The sequence below is a fragment of the Musca autumnalis genome, unplaced genomic scaffold (genome assembly GCF_047663935.1).
Source record: "Musca autumnalis isolate F117 unplaced genomic scaffold, ASM4766393v1 scaffold_2, whole genome shotgun sequence".
In the NCBI taxonomy this organism is placed as follows: Eukaryota; Metazoa; Arthropoda; class Insecta; order Diptera; family Muscidae; genus Musca; species Musca autumnalis.
Genome location: NW_027411755.1, coordinates 186,703,931 through 186,718,422, shown reverse-complemented (window position 1 = coordinate 186,718,422; position 14,492 = coordinate 186,703,931). Strand labels below are relative to the sequence as shown.

General features: G+C 39.0%; 1 protein-coding gene across 1 annotated transcript in view; it reads right to left on the bottom strand.

Annotated features, from left to right (window-relative positions):
- The window catches only part of LOC141395025 (uncharacterized), a 106,138-nt gene that overhangs the window by 18,251 nt on the left and 73,395 nt on the right, over positions 1-14,492 (bottom strand). Inside the window, exon 4 of the mRNA XM_073970386.1 lies at positions 4,508-5,311. Within this exon, the coding sequence (XP_073826487.1) occupies positions 4,508-5,311 (804 nt within the window). The remainder of the gene's footprint in view (positions 1-4,507; positions 5,312-14,492) is intronic.

The following is a 14,492-nucleotide window of genomic DNA, read 5'->3' as shown; positions in this document are numbered from 1 at the left end:
ACTACTCTAGTTTGTCGTGGCAGCTGACACTCCTCAGCTGCTATAGATGGGGGATGTACTTCGAGGACTTTATTCACACTATATTTGCTTATGGCCTTAGCAACTGCATCCGTGTGAATACTATTTAAACCTGCTTTCCATGTGTTCGGGTGCTTCTTTAAACCCTTTCTGTAGGAAAGGGTGTTCTTAAGAGCCCTTTTGTAGGAAAGGGTGTTTCTTTAGACCCCTTCCGTTGGAAAGGGTGCTTCTTTAGACCTCTTCTGTAGGGAAAGGTGCTTCTTTAGACCCTTTCTGTAGGAAAGGGTGTTCTTAAGACCCCTTTCTGTAGGAAAGGGTGTTCTTTAGATCCCTCCTGTAGGAAAGGATGCTTCTTTAGACCCCTTCCGTTGGAAAGGGTGCTTCTTTAGACCTCTTCTGTAGGGAAGGGTGCTTCTCTAGACCTTTTCTGTAGGAAAGGGTGCTTCTTTAGACATCTTCTGTAGGAAAGGGTGCTTTTTTGACCCCTTCTGTAGGAAAGGGTGCTTCCTTAGACCAATTCTGTAGGAAAGGGTGCTTCATTAGACCCATTCCGTAGGAAAGGGTGCTTCTTTAGACCCATTCCGTAGTAAAGGGTGCTTCATTAGACCCATTCCGTAGGAAAGGGTGCTTCTTTAGACCCATTCTGTAGGAAAGGGTGCTTCCTTAGACCCCTTCTGTAGGAAAGGGTGTTTCTTTAGACCCCTTATGTAGGAAAGGGTGCTTCTTTAGACCCATTCTGTAGGAAATGGTGCTTCTTTAGACCCCTCCTGTAAGAGAAGGTGTTTCTTTAGACCCCTTCTGTACGAAAGGGTGCTTCTTTAGACTCCTTCTGTGCGAAGGATGCTCTTTTTTTTAGGAAAGGGAGCTTCTTTAGACCCCTTCTGTAGGAAAGGGGGCTTCTTTAGACCCTTTCTGTAGAAAAGGGTGTTCTTTAGACCCTTTCTGTAGGAAAGGGTGTTCTTTAGACCCTTCTGTAGGAATGGGTGCTTCTTCAGACCTATTCTGTAGGAAAGGGTGCTTCTTTAGATCCATTCCGTAGAAGAGGGTGATTCTTTACACCCATTCTGTAGGAAAGGGTGCTTCTTCAGACCCCTTCTGTAGGTAAGGGCGCTTCTTTAGACCTCTTCTATAGGAAAGGGTGCTTCTCTAGACCCCTTCTGTAGGTAAGGGCGCTTCTTTAGACCTCTTCTATAGGAAAGGGTGCTTCTCTAGACCCCTTCGGTAGGAAAGCGCGCTTCTTTAGAGCCCTTCTGTAGGAAAGGGTGCTTCTCTAGACCCATTCTGTAGGAAAGGGTGCTTCTTTAGACCCCTTCTGTAAGAAAGGGTGCTTCTCTAGACCCCTTCTGTAGGAAAGCGCTCTTCTTTAAAGCCCTTCTATAGGAAAGGGTGCTTCTTTAGACCCCTTCTGTAAGAAAGGGTGCTTCTTTAGAGCCCTTCTGTAGGAAAGGGTGTTTCTTTAGACCACTTCTGTAGGAAAGGGTGCTTCTTTAGATCCCTTCTGTAGGAAAGGATGCTTCTTTGGACACCTTCTGTAGGAAAGGGTGTTTCTTTACACCCCTTCTGTAAGAAAGGGTGCTTCTTTAGACCCTTTTTGTAGGAAAAGGTGCTTCTTTAGACCCTTTCTGTATAAAAGGGTGTTCTTTAGACCCCTTCTGTAGGAAAGGGAGCTTCTTTAGACCCCTTCTGTAGGAAATGGTGCTTCTTCAGACCCATTCTGTAGGAATTGGTGCTTCTTTAGATCCCTTCCGTAGAAGACGGTGATTCTTTATATCCCTTCCGTAGAAGAGGGTGATTCTTTAGACCTCCTTTGTATGAAAGGGTGCTTCTTTACACCCCTTCTGTAGGAAAGGGTGCTTCCTTACACCCATTCCGTAGGAAACGGTACTTCTTTAGACCCATTCCGTAGTTAAGGGTGCTTCTTTAGACCCATTTCGTAGTAAAGGGTGCTTCTTTAGACCCATTCTGTAGGAAAGAGTGCTTCCTTAGACCCCTTCTGTAGGAAAGGGTGTTTCTTTAGACCCCTTCTGTAGGGGAAGGTGCTTCTTTATACCCCTTATGTAGGAAACGGTGCCTCTTTAGACCCCTCCTGTAGGAAAGGGTGTTCTTTAGACCCCTCCTGTAAGAAAGGGTGCTTCTTTAGACCATTTCTGTAAGAAAGGGTGCTTCTTTAGACCCCTTCTGTACGAAAGGGTGCTTCTTTAGACCCCTTCTGTACGAAGGATGCTCTTTAGACCCATTCCGTAGTAAAGGGTGCTTCTTTAGACCCATTCCGTAGTAAAGGGTGCTTCTTTAGACCCCTAATGTAGGAAAGAGTGCTCTTTAAACCCCTTATGTAGGAAAGGCTGCTCTTTAGACCCCATCTGTAAGAAAGGGTGCTTCTTTAGACTCTTTTTGTAGGAAAGGGAGCTTCTTTAGACCCCTTCTGTAGGAAAAAGGGCTTCTTTAGACCTTTTCTGTAGAAAAGGGTATTCTTTAGACCCTTTCTGTAGGAAAGGGTGTTCTTTAGACCCCTTCTGTAGGAAAGAGTGCTTCTTTAGACCCCTTATGTAGAAAAGGGTGCTTCTTTAGATCCCTTCTGTAGGAAAGGGCGCTTCTTTAGACCTCTTCTATAGGAAAGGGTGCTTCTCTAGACCCCTTCTGTAGGTAAGGGCGCTTCTTTAGACCTCTTCTATAGGAAAGGGTGCTTTTCTAGACCCTTTCTGTAGGAAAGCGCGCTTCTTTAGAGCCCTTCTGTAGGAAAGGGTGCTTCTCTAGGCCCATTCTGTAGGAAAGGGTGCTTCTTTAGACCCCTGCTGTAAGAAAGGGTGCTTCTCTAGACCCCTTCTGTAGGAAAGCGCTCTTCTCTAAAGCCCTTCTGTAGGAAAGGGTGCTTCTCTAGACCCATTCTGTAGGCAAGGGTGCTTCTTTAGACCCCTTCTGTAAGAAAGGGTGCTTCTCTAGACCCCTTCTGTAGGAAAGCGCTCTTTTTTAAAGCCCTTCTGTAGGAAAGGGTGCTTCTTCAGACCCATTCTGTAGGAATGGGTGCTTCGTTAGATCCCTTCCGTAGAAGACGGTGATTCTTTAGATCCCTTCCGTAGAAGAGGGTGATTCTTTCGACCTCCTTTGTATGAAAGGGTGCTTCTTCAGACCTCCTTTGTATGAAAGGGTGCTTCTTCAGACCCCTTCTGTAGGTAAGGCGCTTCTTTAGACCCCTTCTGTAGAAAAGGGTGCTTCTCTAGACCCCTTCTGTAGGAAAGGGTGCTTCTTCAGACCCCTTCTGTAGGTAAGGCGCTTCTTTAGACCCCTTCTGTAGAAAAGGGTGCTTCTCTAGACCCCTTCTGTAGGAAAGCGCGCTTCTTTAGACCCTTTCTGTAGGAAAGGGTGCTTCTTTAGACCCCTTCTGTAAGAAAGAGTGCTTCTTTAGACCCCTTCTGTAGGTAAGAAAATATACTATTTCTGCAGGAAAGGGCTATTTTGAATGCCTTTTCTATTTGCCTTATTTCTTAAAGGAAAGAGGCTTCTATTGGTTCTTTCTGCAAAAGCTTCTTTTGGCCTTTTAATATGCCCTATTTCTTCCTTTATGTGCCTAATGGAGGAGAGACATTTCGTAAGAAAGTGCGTTACCACAGACTCATTAAATCGAAAGGGTGCTTCCACGGACCCATTTTCTACGAAAGGCACTGTTTCTATTGGCACTTTCTTTAATAAAGGCTTCTTCTGTATACCTATTCTAAGGAAGAAAGGATCATTCTACAGCCCCCTTTTTACATGAAGGGATGCTTCCATTCTGTACGAAAGGATGTTTCCACGGTCCCATTCTGTACGAAATGGTGGTTCTACTGGCACTTTCTGTGAGAAGGGGTGCTTGTACAGCCCCATTCTGTACGGAATGGTGTTTCTAAAGTATCATTATGTACGGAAAGGTGCTTTTACAGACCATTTTTGTAAGAAAGGATGATTCTGTGCAACCTTTTTGTAAGAAATGGTGTTGATATAGACTCTGCGAAAGGTTGCTCATATAGATCCGTTCTATAGGAAATGGTTCTTCGGTAGACCCGTTCAATATAAAACGGTCCTTCTGTAGAATCCTTTTTTACGCTTTTACGTTGTTTTTTACACTGATATCAATCTGAACCAACTTGTTGACGGATTTAAGTCCATCTAAAAATCTTTAAAAAAATCAAGGCTTGTTTAGGACCTTAAGGCTTCGTAAAAATCACGCTGGTTGATAATCCTATTGTCTCCTAAAATCTTTTAAAATAATTCTGCTTGTCAGGTCCAAACAAAAAATTTTCGAATCTTCGAAATATTACAAATAAAATAACGCGATTTAATTCGAATTACAAATGGAATAATTCGAATTACAAATGGAATTTTCGAATAACAATTGAATTTTTTCGTACTACAAATGGAATAATCGAATTACAAATTAAGTGTTACAAATTACAATTGGAATGTTTCGAATTACATCTGAAAAAGAAGTTGTAGTTCCAATAATTCTTTTACTTACCTTAAGTTTCAAATAAGTCTTGCTAACACTTAGCTCTGCCTTGGGTCCATGTGGTGTTTGTACCGATTTATAGCAATCCTCTCCCTTACCATTCTCCTCAAATTTCACTGGATCGATGTGATGATGATTGAGGAGTTCAACTAAAACACGCCAAACTTTTGGTAAATTGCCAATAATTTCTTGGGTTGATGCAACTTTAGCCATGACACTGGGATCATTGAATTTTAGAGTAGCTGAAGCGGTGCTTGATTTTTTAATGCTGTTCGAACTTTTACGATGATGTGAGTTGTGATGTTGTTTTTTACACTTAGTTTGTTGTAATGCAAGTTTTTCATTAGTGACAAATGCAACATCTGAACTTGCCGTAGTTGAAACAGTAGCATCGGCAGAATTTTCCACATTTTCTTGTTGTTGCTGCTGTTTTTCAATGGAAGTTGCTGCAGTTTGTTTGGTTATCGCATTTTCATTATCAACTTCGTCTACCTCCTCCTCATCGGAATTGCAGCTACTACCACTATTATCATAGGCTACAGTCTGCGTTGTTGTCTCCTCATCCTTATGGGTCATTTCTCTACTAACTTGGCGACTTAATGTGATGGCTCGTTCATCCTCATTGCTAACCGTATCTTTAACGCTGGCTTGCTCAACTAATTCGAATAATAATTTTGGCAATGTGGCACCATCCGAACACTCTTTGGTTGCCATGTCATTTAGCAATGTGCGATTCTCTTCCAGCATGGTTGTCAGTCTATCGATGTCTAAATTGTTTTTCCCATTAAAACCCATCACCATTTGACTGAAGAGCTGTTACGAAAGGAAGAGAGAGAGAAAAGAAGAAAAAATTGAAAAAACTTTAAAACAACATCCTGGGGTAAAAACAATAGCAGCAGTAGAAAAAAAACCAAAAATTCTATGCAAGAACTTGCATCTAGTGTTCGTGGTTAGTGTAGATAGTAAAAGTTTTAGTAGCTGCTCCTCCGGTTCTTTTATAGACGTGATGGTAAAATTAGTAATAGTAGAGGTCAGGGTTGTCATAGTTCTAACAAATGTGTTATCCTGTATCCTGACAAAAACGCTTAAGTCAAACCAAAACAACCGCAGCCAAAAGATGGTACATATCTGGAAAGGAGGCAGTTTGGAAAAAAATGTTTCTCATGGATAGATATCACCTAAAGCACGTTACACTTTGTTTGGCCAAATGAATGACACTCATAACTTCGTTAAAATCACAGTTCAGGAAAATTTTTCATTGTTTGCCAAGGATGCATTTCGCCAACGATCCTCATCTGTTCAGTATCAATGAAACACTCTCATTGAGAATTTCTTTAATAAATAAATACAATAAAGTATTTTTTTAGACTGTCATTCCAAACGGATAGTGTGCATCTCCCTTAAGGGTGCTAATTCCTAAGGCTCTGTGTTAGTACGTCGAAAAACTCAAAATGAACCTTACCTAGACACATTTGAAATAATTCCATGCAAATTTTAATTAAAGAAATTACTCACTTTGGCAACCCTATATTCGAGTACATTGTAACCACCCGCATCATTGGACCAATGGACTAGCTGGTTGGTTGCTGTCTTTTTTTGTTTTGTGGTTATTAACAACAGTTGAGCCAGTCAGTGTTGGCACTAAAAATTCTATACTTTTAGCCAACTCAATAAGGTAGTAGCATAAAGGATTCTTTCCAGGGATGGGAATGAAATAGCTCTAAACCTTAGAGTAGTCTTCTATGAAAAAGTTTCTGATCTTCAACAAGTAGACATTCAGTTCTTCTACGAGAAAACCTTGGGTTCTTGAAAAGACTTTTAGGACTTCAATCAAAAAATCTTCTAGTCTAATAACAACAAGTAAAAAGTCGTTTAGTTCGGCCGGGCCGAACTTTTTATACCCTCCACCATAATATAGTCTTAATTAAAATGGAATAATTAGGGTCCTTTTGCAATTTTAGGTGGAACAACTTTCCGACAATGGATAGACTCCTACTGCCTCCCACTATTTTTTGATTTACACTGTGAACACAAATGCTGGGGCAGAGATTATTCCTTTTGGAGATGAAAGCCCTTGGTGTGTGTACTTTAAAAACCCCGAAGACAGATGCGGCGTGAGTCGAACTTTCGCGTTATGGCGTGATGAAGCTTTTGCAAGAGACCCTGTAAACCATCATGAATTAGCATTATATCTTTGTTTGTTGTTTTTGTAGAGCACATAAGCAACAGTGAACAATTTTCATCACGCCATAACGCGGAAGTTCGACTCACGGCGGATCTGTCCTTCGGGGTTCATAATATACTCACCAAGGCTTTTCTTCCCCAAGAGGAATTTTCCGTGCCCCAGACTTTCACCTCCATTTTGTTGCACAGTGTTATCTAATCTAAGAAAATGTGTTCAGCTAGGTGAAAGGTACCACATACGGGGCTACATCAAAGAGTCAACCTATCCTTAAATTTTTTGGCGGAAAAGTTTTATAGCTGCAGGGAACTTCAAGAGTCAAATTGAGGGTAGTTTCATCAAAACAATGTAGACCCTCAAAAATGGACCCATGTTGACGAATTTTAGTGAAGAAATTTCGTGACCACTGAAAATTCCCGAAAATCGGGAGGTACAGTTATATGGGGGGATATACCAAAACATGAACCTATATTAGCGATTATTTTTGAATAGACAAAATTGTAGCTAAAATTCTCAAAATACCGTTCATTACAGCTAGTACTGTTAAAAATTGCAGCTAAAATTCTCAAAATACCGAAAATCGGCAGATACCATTATATGGGGGCTATACCAAAACATGGACCTAAGTTGACGATGTTTCGTTGGAGATGTTTTATGCTACTGAGAACTTCAAATGTCAAATTACAGCTATTTCGGTTAAAAACTGTAGCTAAAATTCTCAAAATACCGAAAATTGGGAGGTACCGTTATATGGGGGCTATACCAAAACATGGACCTATGTTGACGATGTTTCGTGGTGATGTTTCATGACTACTGAGAACCTCAAATGTCAAATTGCAGATAGTTCGGTTACAATTTCTGGCTAAAATTCTCAAAATACCGAAAATCGGGAGGTACCGTTATATGGGGGCTATACCAAAACATGGACCTATGTTGACGATGCTTGGTGGAGATATTTCATGACCACTGAGAACCTCAAATAGCAAATTACATCTAGTTCGGTTAAAATTTGTAGCTAAAATTTTCAAAATACCGAAAATCGGGAGGTACTGATATATGGGGCTATACCAAAACATGGACCTATGTTGACGATGCTTTGTGGAGATATTTCATGACCACTGAGAACCTCAAATGTCAAATTGCAGATAGTTCGGTTAAAAATTGTGGCTAAAATTCTCAAAATACCGAAAATCGAGAGGTATCGTTATATGGGGACTATACCAAAACATGGACCTATGCCCATATCCTTTGGGATATAAGTTTGCTGATCACTAGGAACCCTAAGTGCCAAATTATAGCTGATTGGGTCAGCAAATGTGGCGAAGAACGTCAACATACCTGAAATCCGGAGGTACCGTTATATGGGGGCTATACCAAAGAGTGGACCAAAGAGTGGACCCATCTTCGAACTTGACCTGCCTATGGAAAAAATACCCTCGGGTGCAAAAAGCACTCTATCTCAATTATTGCGGACGCTAGAGTGATTACAACAGATGGACATGGCTAGATCGTCTTAGAATTTTATAATGATCAAGAATATATGTATATACTTTATAGGGTCGCAAATGATTAGTTCGATGTGTTACAAACGGAATGACAAACTTAATGTACCCTCCATACTATGGTGGAGGGTATAAAAAAGCGTCATGTATTCTATCAGAAGAAATTGTGGTTTCGGTCTTCAAAAGAAAGAAGCAAATTGTTCGGCCCTCTATAAGAATATCCTTCCGTCCTCTGAAAGAAAATCTTTCACTCGTCTATAGGAAATCCTTTCAGTCCTTCGTAAGAAGAGCTTTCGCTCCTCTATAAGAAGAGCGTTCGATTCTCCACAAGAAAAACGTCCTGTTCTTTACAAGAAGACCTTCTGACCTTAATCTAGAATGCCTTCAGACCATTTTTTAAAAGACCGTCTAGCTCACTACAAATTCCCTTCACATAAAGACGTTCCGTCTATCTTTTGAAAGTCCGTTTTACCGTCCATTATAAACCCTTCTGGTCTCGTAGTCTTTTATTTGAAGATCATTCGGAAGAGTGCATACAGACCCATTCTGTATGAAAACATGCTTCCTCGGACCCATTCTGTACGAAATGGTGCTTCTACTGACACTTTCTGTAAGAAGGGGTGCTTGTACAGTCCTATTCTGTACGGAATGGGTTTTCATATAGAACCGTTCTAAAAGAAATTGTTCTGCTGTAGACCAGTTCTATAAGAAATGATTCTTCTGTGGACCCGTTCTATAAGAAAGGCTGCTTCTGTAGAATATGCTGTTATACGCTCTCAAGTGTTGCAAAAATCTTTAAAAAATCTAAGTTTGTTTATAATCTTAGGCTTCCGCTTCACGATTGTTGATAATCTTGTTGTTTCCCAAAAACTTTTTAAAGAATCCCGCTCGTCAAGTCCAAAGGAAATCCTTTCAGTCCTTTAGCGTTCAATTCTCCAAAAGAAAAACTTTCGGTTCTCTACATTAAGACTATTTGACCTTCTTGTAGAAACCTTCATCTAGAATCCCTTCAGACCATGTTTTAAAAGACCGTCTAGCCCAATACACAATCCATCTACATGGAGACCTTCCGTCCTTCCTTTTGGAGACAATTTGACCTTTTATAAGAAACCCTTCTGATCTCTATCAGAAGACCTCGTCGTCTTCTATTAGATCATTCGTTTTTTTAATCAGTAGATCTTCTAGTCATTTATGAGAAGGCCTTCTGGTCTTTTGTGAAAATGCATCTGGTCTTCTATAAGGAAACCTCCTTGCCTTCTCTGGTCATTTATGAAAAGACCTTCTGGTCTTCTATGAGAACACTTCTGGTCATCAATGAAAATACCACCTGATATTCAATGAGAAGACCTTCTCATCTTCTATGACTTTTGACCTCCTATGTGAAGACCTTCTGGGGTTCTGTGAAAAGACCTTCTGGTCTTCTGTTAGAACTACCTCTAGCCTTCTATGCGAAGACCTTCAGATATTCTATGAGGAGATTTTTATAATCTTCTATGAAAAAATCGTATGGTGTTCCATGAGAAGAACTTCTGGTCCTCTATAACAGGACCTTCTGGTCGTCAAAGAGAAGATCTTTTGGTCGTCTAGTAGACGCGTTCCTGGTCTTCTAGTAGAAGACTTGTTGTCTTCTAGACTTTCTGGTCTTCTATGAGAAGAACTTCTGGTCTTCTACAAAAAGAACTTCCGCTAGTCTAGTAGGTGTCCTCCTGGTTTTCTAGTAAACCCCTCTTTGTCTTCTAGTAGAAGACCTATTCGTCTTCCTGTTTTTCCAAAGAAGACCTTCTAGTCATCTATGAGAAGGCCTTTGGAAGAAGGCCCTCTTGTCCCCAATAAGAAGACATTCTAGGGTTCTATGAGAAAACCTTTTGGTTGTATATAAAGATACATTATTTAATTCTATGAGAAGATTCTCTGATCTTCTATTCTGAGATATTCTGGTCTTCTATAAAAAGACCTTCTATTGTTCTATGATAAGACGTCTATTGGTCTTTCGTAAGATGAACTTATGTTCTTCCAAACAAAGACCTTTTGGTCTCCTGCGAGAAGTCCTATATAAGACGGCCCCCTCGTCTCCAATATGAAGACATTCTGGTTTCTATGAGAAAACGTTCTGGTCGTATATAAAGATACATTTTTTCTTCTACGGGAAGATTCTCTGGTCTTCTATTCTATCTTCTGGTCTTCTAAAAGAAGACCTTCTATTCTCATAGAAGACCATCTGGTCTTCTATGAGAATGTCCTCTAGTCTTCTATGAGAAGGCCTTTTGCTCTTTTATGAAAATACCTTTAGCTTTTCTAGACTGTCTGATTTTTTATGAGAGGAGCTTCTGATCTTCTATGAAAGTACCTTCTGTGATCATACTTTTTGACCTTCTTTGAGAAGACTTTTAGTCTTCTGTGCGAGTGCGAAGACTTTCTGATCTTCTATGAGAACATCTTCTGGTCTTCCAAAGAAGACCTTCTTGTCTTCTATGAAAATTCCTTCGGATCTTCTATCAACAGACTTTCTGGCTTTCTTTGAGAAGACCCTTTGGTCTTCTTTCAGACGAACTTTTGGCCTTTTATGAGAATACCTATGGGTCTTCTATGGGGAGAACTTCTGGTATTTCTCAACAATATCTATTGTCCTTTTATAAGAACGAATTTTCGCATTCGATTACAAGACCTTCGGAAGAAGGACCTTTCGTCACCTATAAGAAGACATTCTAGAGTTATATGAGAACACTTTCTGGTCGTATATAAAGAGACATTATTTTCTTCTATGAGAAGATTTTCCTATTCTGAGATATTTTGGTCTTCTACTGTTCTATGATAAGACGTTCTGATCTTCTGTAAGAAGACCTTCTGGTCTTGTACTTTAGTCTTCTATGAGAAGGCCTTTTGCTCTTTTATGAAAAAAACCTTTAACTTTTCTAGACTGTCTAATTTTTATGAGAGGATTTTCTGGTCTTCCATAATCATACTTTTTGACCTTCAATGAGAAGATTCTGTTCTTTCTGATCTTCTATGAGAACATCTTCTGGTCTTCCAAAAAAAGACATTCTGGTCTTTTATGAAAAGTCCTTCGGATCTTCTATCAAAATACTTTCTGACTTTCTTTAAGAAGACCTTCTGATCTTCTTTCCGACGAACTTCTGGACTTTTATCAGAATACCTATGCGTCTTCTATGAGAAAAACTTCTGTGTTACTGGCATTTTATAAAAAAAACTTTCCGTATTCGGAAGACCTTCTGATCTTCACTGAGAAGGCACTCGAATAGAAGAATACATTGTGTTCTCTATAAGAAGATCCTCTAGTCTTCTATGTCGTAAATAATTAAATGGCGTTCTCACCGAAGACCGGTGAGAAGACCTTCTAATCATATATGAGAACGCCTTCTGGTCTCTTATAAAAAACTTTCGGTTCTTCAATGAGAATACCTTCGGATTTTCTTTGAGAAGAACTTGTGGTCTTCTATTAGCTGAACTTCTGGTCATTGTCTTTGAAAAGACTTTCAGGTATTCTATGAAAAGACCTTGTGACCTTCTATGATCATACTTTTTGACCTTCTATGATAAGACCTTTGGGTTTTCTATGGGAACGCCCTGCAGTCTTCTATGCGAAGACCTTCTGATCTTTTATGTGAACATCTACTGGTCTTCCAAAAAAACCTTCTGATCCTCTGTGAAAAGTCCTTCGGATCTTCTATCAGAAGACTTTCCGGCTTTCTTTGAGAAGACATTCCGGACTTCTTTGAGAAGAACTTCTAGTCTTCTATGAAAAGACTTTCTGGTTTTCTTCGAAAAAACCTTCTGGTATTTTTAGAAGAAGGATTTCCCGTATTCGATTACAAGACATTTTGGTCATCAGGACTTCAGAAGACCTTCGGGTCTTCTTTGAGAAGAACTTCTGGTCTTCTATTGGCAAACCTTCTGGTCTTCTATGTGAAGATCTTTTGAACACCTATGGGAAGAACTACTGGTCTTCTATGGGGACACCTTCTGGCCTGCTATTAGAAGACCTTCTAGCCTTCTGGTGTTCTATATGAAGTCTTTCTGGTTTTCTATGCAATAAACTTGTGCTCTTCACTGAGATGATCTCCTTATCTTCTCTAAGAAGAACTTCTGGTCTTCTAAGGGAAGTACTTCTGTTCTTCTATGAGATAACCGGGAAATTTATGAAAAGACCTTTTCATCTTCTGAAAGAATAGCTTCTCATTATCCTTGGAAAGACATGCAGGTCTTCTATGAAAGGACCTTCTGGCCTTATATTATCATACTATTTGACATTCTATGAGAAGACCTTCTGGTGTTATATGAGAACATCTTCTGGTCATCCGAAAAGGACCTTCTAGTTTTCTATGAAGAGTTCTTCGGATCTTCTATCAGAAGACTTTCTGCTCATCTTTCAGAAGAGCTTTTGGACTTCTATGAAAAGGCCCTCTGGTCATCTATGAGAAGAACTTAGAATTTTCGAGTCGAGTCGTTAGAAAGAGAAAATTCATTGTGATTTGTATGTCACATCGAAGTTTTAAAAGCGGTTTTCTCGAAATGGCATTGTGTAATACGTTGGCCACTGTAGCTCGAAACCAGATGATCCGACCTTCATATGTTTTTGTGGGATTATTATACATATAGGAAGTTTGCACTTAAGCGAGAGATTTTTTTAAAAGCCTTTTTTGACGGATCTATTCGCCATAGAAAACTTTCCAATTTTTTAAGTTAAAATCGAAATTTTGAATTTGACAGTTCACATTTTTTTAAATGGATATTTTTAACTCCATATCGCTTAAGTACAAGATTATTAGGTTCTTAATGAACCCACAAAAACATACATATGCTGATCGGTTTATTCGTTTTCAAGCTACAGTGGGCACCGCGAACTGCTTTAGTAAAAACAGTGTTTCGTAGGCTCAAGGTATGAACATTAAGTCTTCCAAAAAATTGGTAGATTAAAAAAATTAAAATTTTAATTTTTCGTGCTCAATAAGTGGCCACAATTCCTTAAGAAGACCCTTCGGTAGTATCTTTAGGAAGATATTTTTGTTCTCTGTAAAAAATAAATTTTCTCTCATTACTAAAAAGACTTCCGCTCAGAATTTCGCTCTTCCAAAAGAAGGTGTCCTAAAAAATCCCTCCCACAATCCGTTAAGAAGACCCTTCGGTAGTATCTTTAGGAAGATATTTTAGTTCTCTGTAAAAAATAAATTTTCTCTCATTAATAAAAAGACTTCCGCTCAGAATTCCGCTCTTCCAAAAGAAGGTGTCCTAAAAAAAGATTTAAAAATAGCCTTTTGTCCTCCCAAAATCCATGTAAATCCTTAAAAATCCGCGATTATTATCTCCATTGGGGCTTTACAAAAACATTTAAAAATCTGATATTGAGTTTTTCCAAAAACCTTGAAAAATCTGCGCTTATAATCTCCTTTGGGTATTTCAAAAATTCTTTGAAAATCCACGTTGATTATCATCTTTAGGTTCTTCCATAATCTTTTAAAAATTTACGTTTCTAATGTCCTTTCGGACCTTCCAAAGCCCTTTAAAAATCCACGTTTTTAATCCCTTTCGATTCCTTTCAAAATCCGCGTTTATAATCCCTTTCAATTCCTTCAAAAATCCTTTGTATTGCATTCTTTCCAAAATCCTTTAAAAATCCACGTTTATTATTCTCTTTGGGTCCTTCCAAACTTCTTTATCAAAAAATCCACCATTATTATTTACTTTAGGTTTTTATAAAATCCTTTAAAAATCCACCATTATTATTTCCTTTGGGTCCTTATAAAATCCTTTAAAAAACCACGTATATCACCTTTGCCGGTCCTTCGAAAATCTTTTAAATATTTATGTTCCAAAATTTGTTTAAAAGCCACGTTTATTTTCCACTTTGAGCCCTCCCATTTTTTTTTTTTCTAAATCCATATTTACTGTCTCCTTCAGGTCTCGCTAAATTCTTTTAAAAATCCACGTTCATTATCATTCATTCTAAAATTACTTAAAATTCAGTTTGGGTACTCCCAAAATTCTTTATAAGTCAACGTTTATTTTCCCTTTTTTTGAACCTCCCAAAATCCACATTTTAAAATTCAAGCTTATTTCTGTCTCAAATTCTCAAAACATCCACGCTTACTGTTGTCCAAGATTCTCCTAAAATCATTTTTCATCACTCATCACTCTTCCCTTTTTGTGTCCTTTAAAGAACACCCACCTCTGCTATGCCATACGTGCCCCAAACGCACTACTGTTCCTAGTTTATTGTCTTGTTCTATTAGTTTTTTGCAATGTGCTAGTGGCTGTGTATCTCTCCTGCATAGAGAGAGTTTTCTTTGCCAAG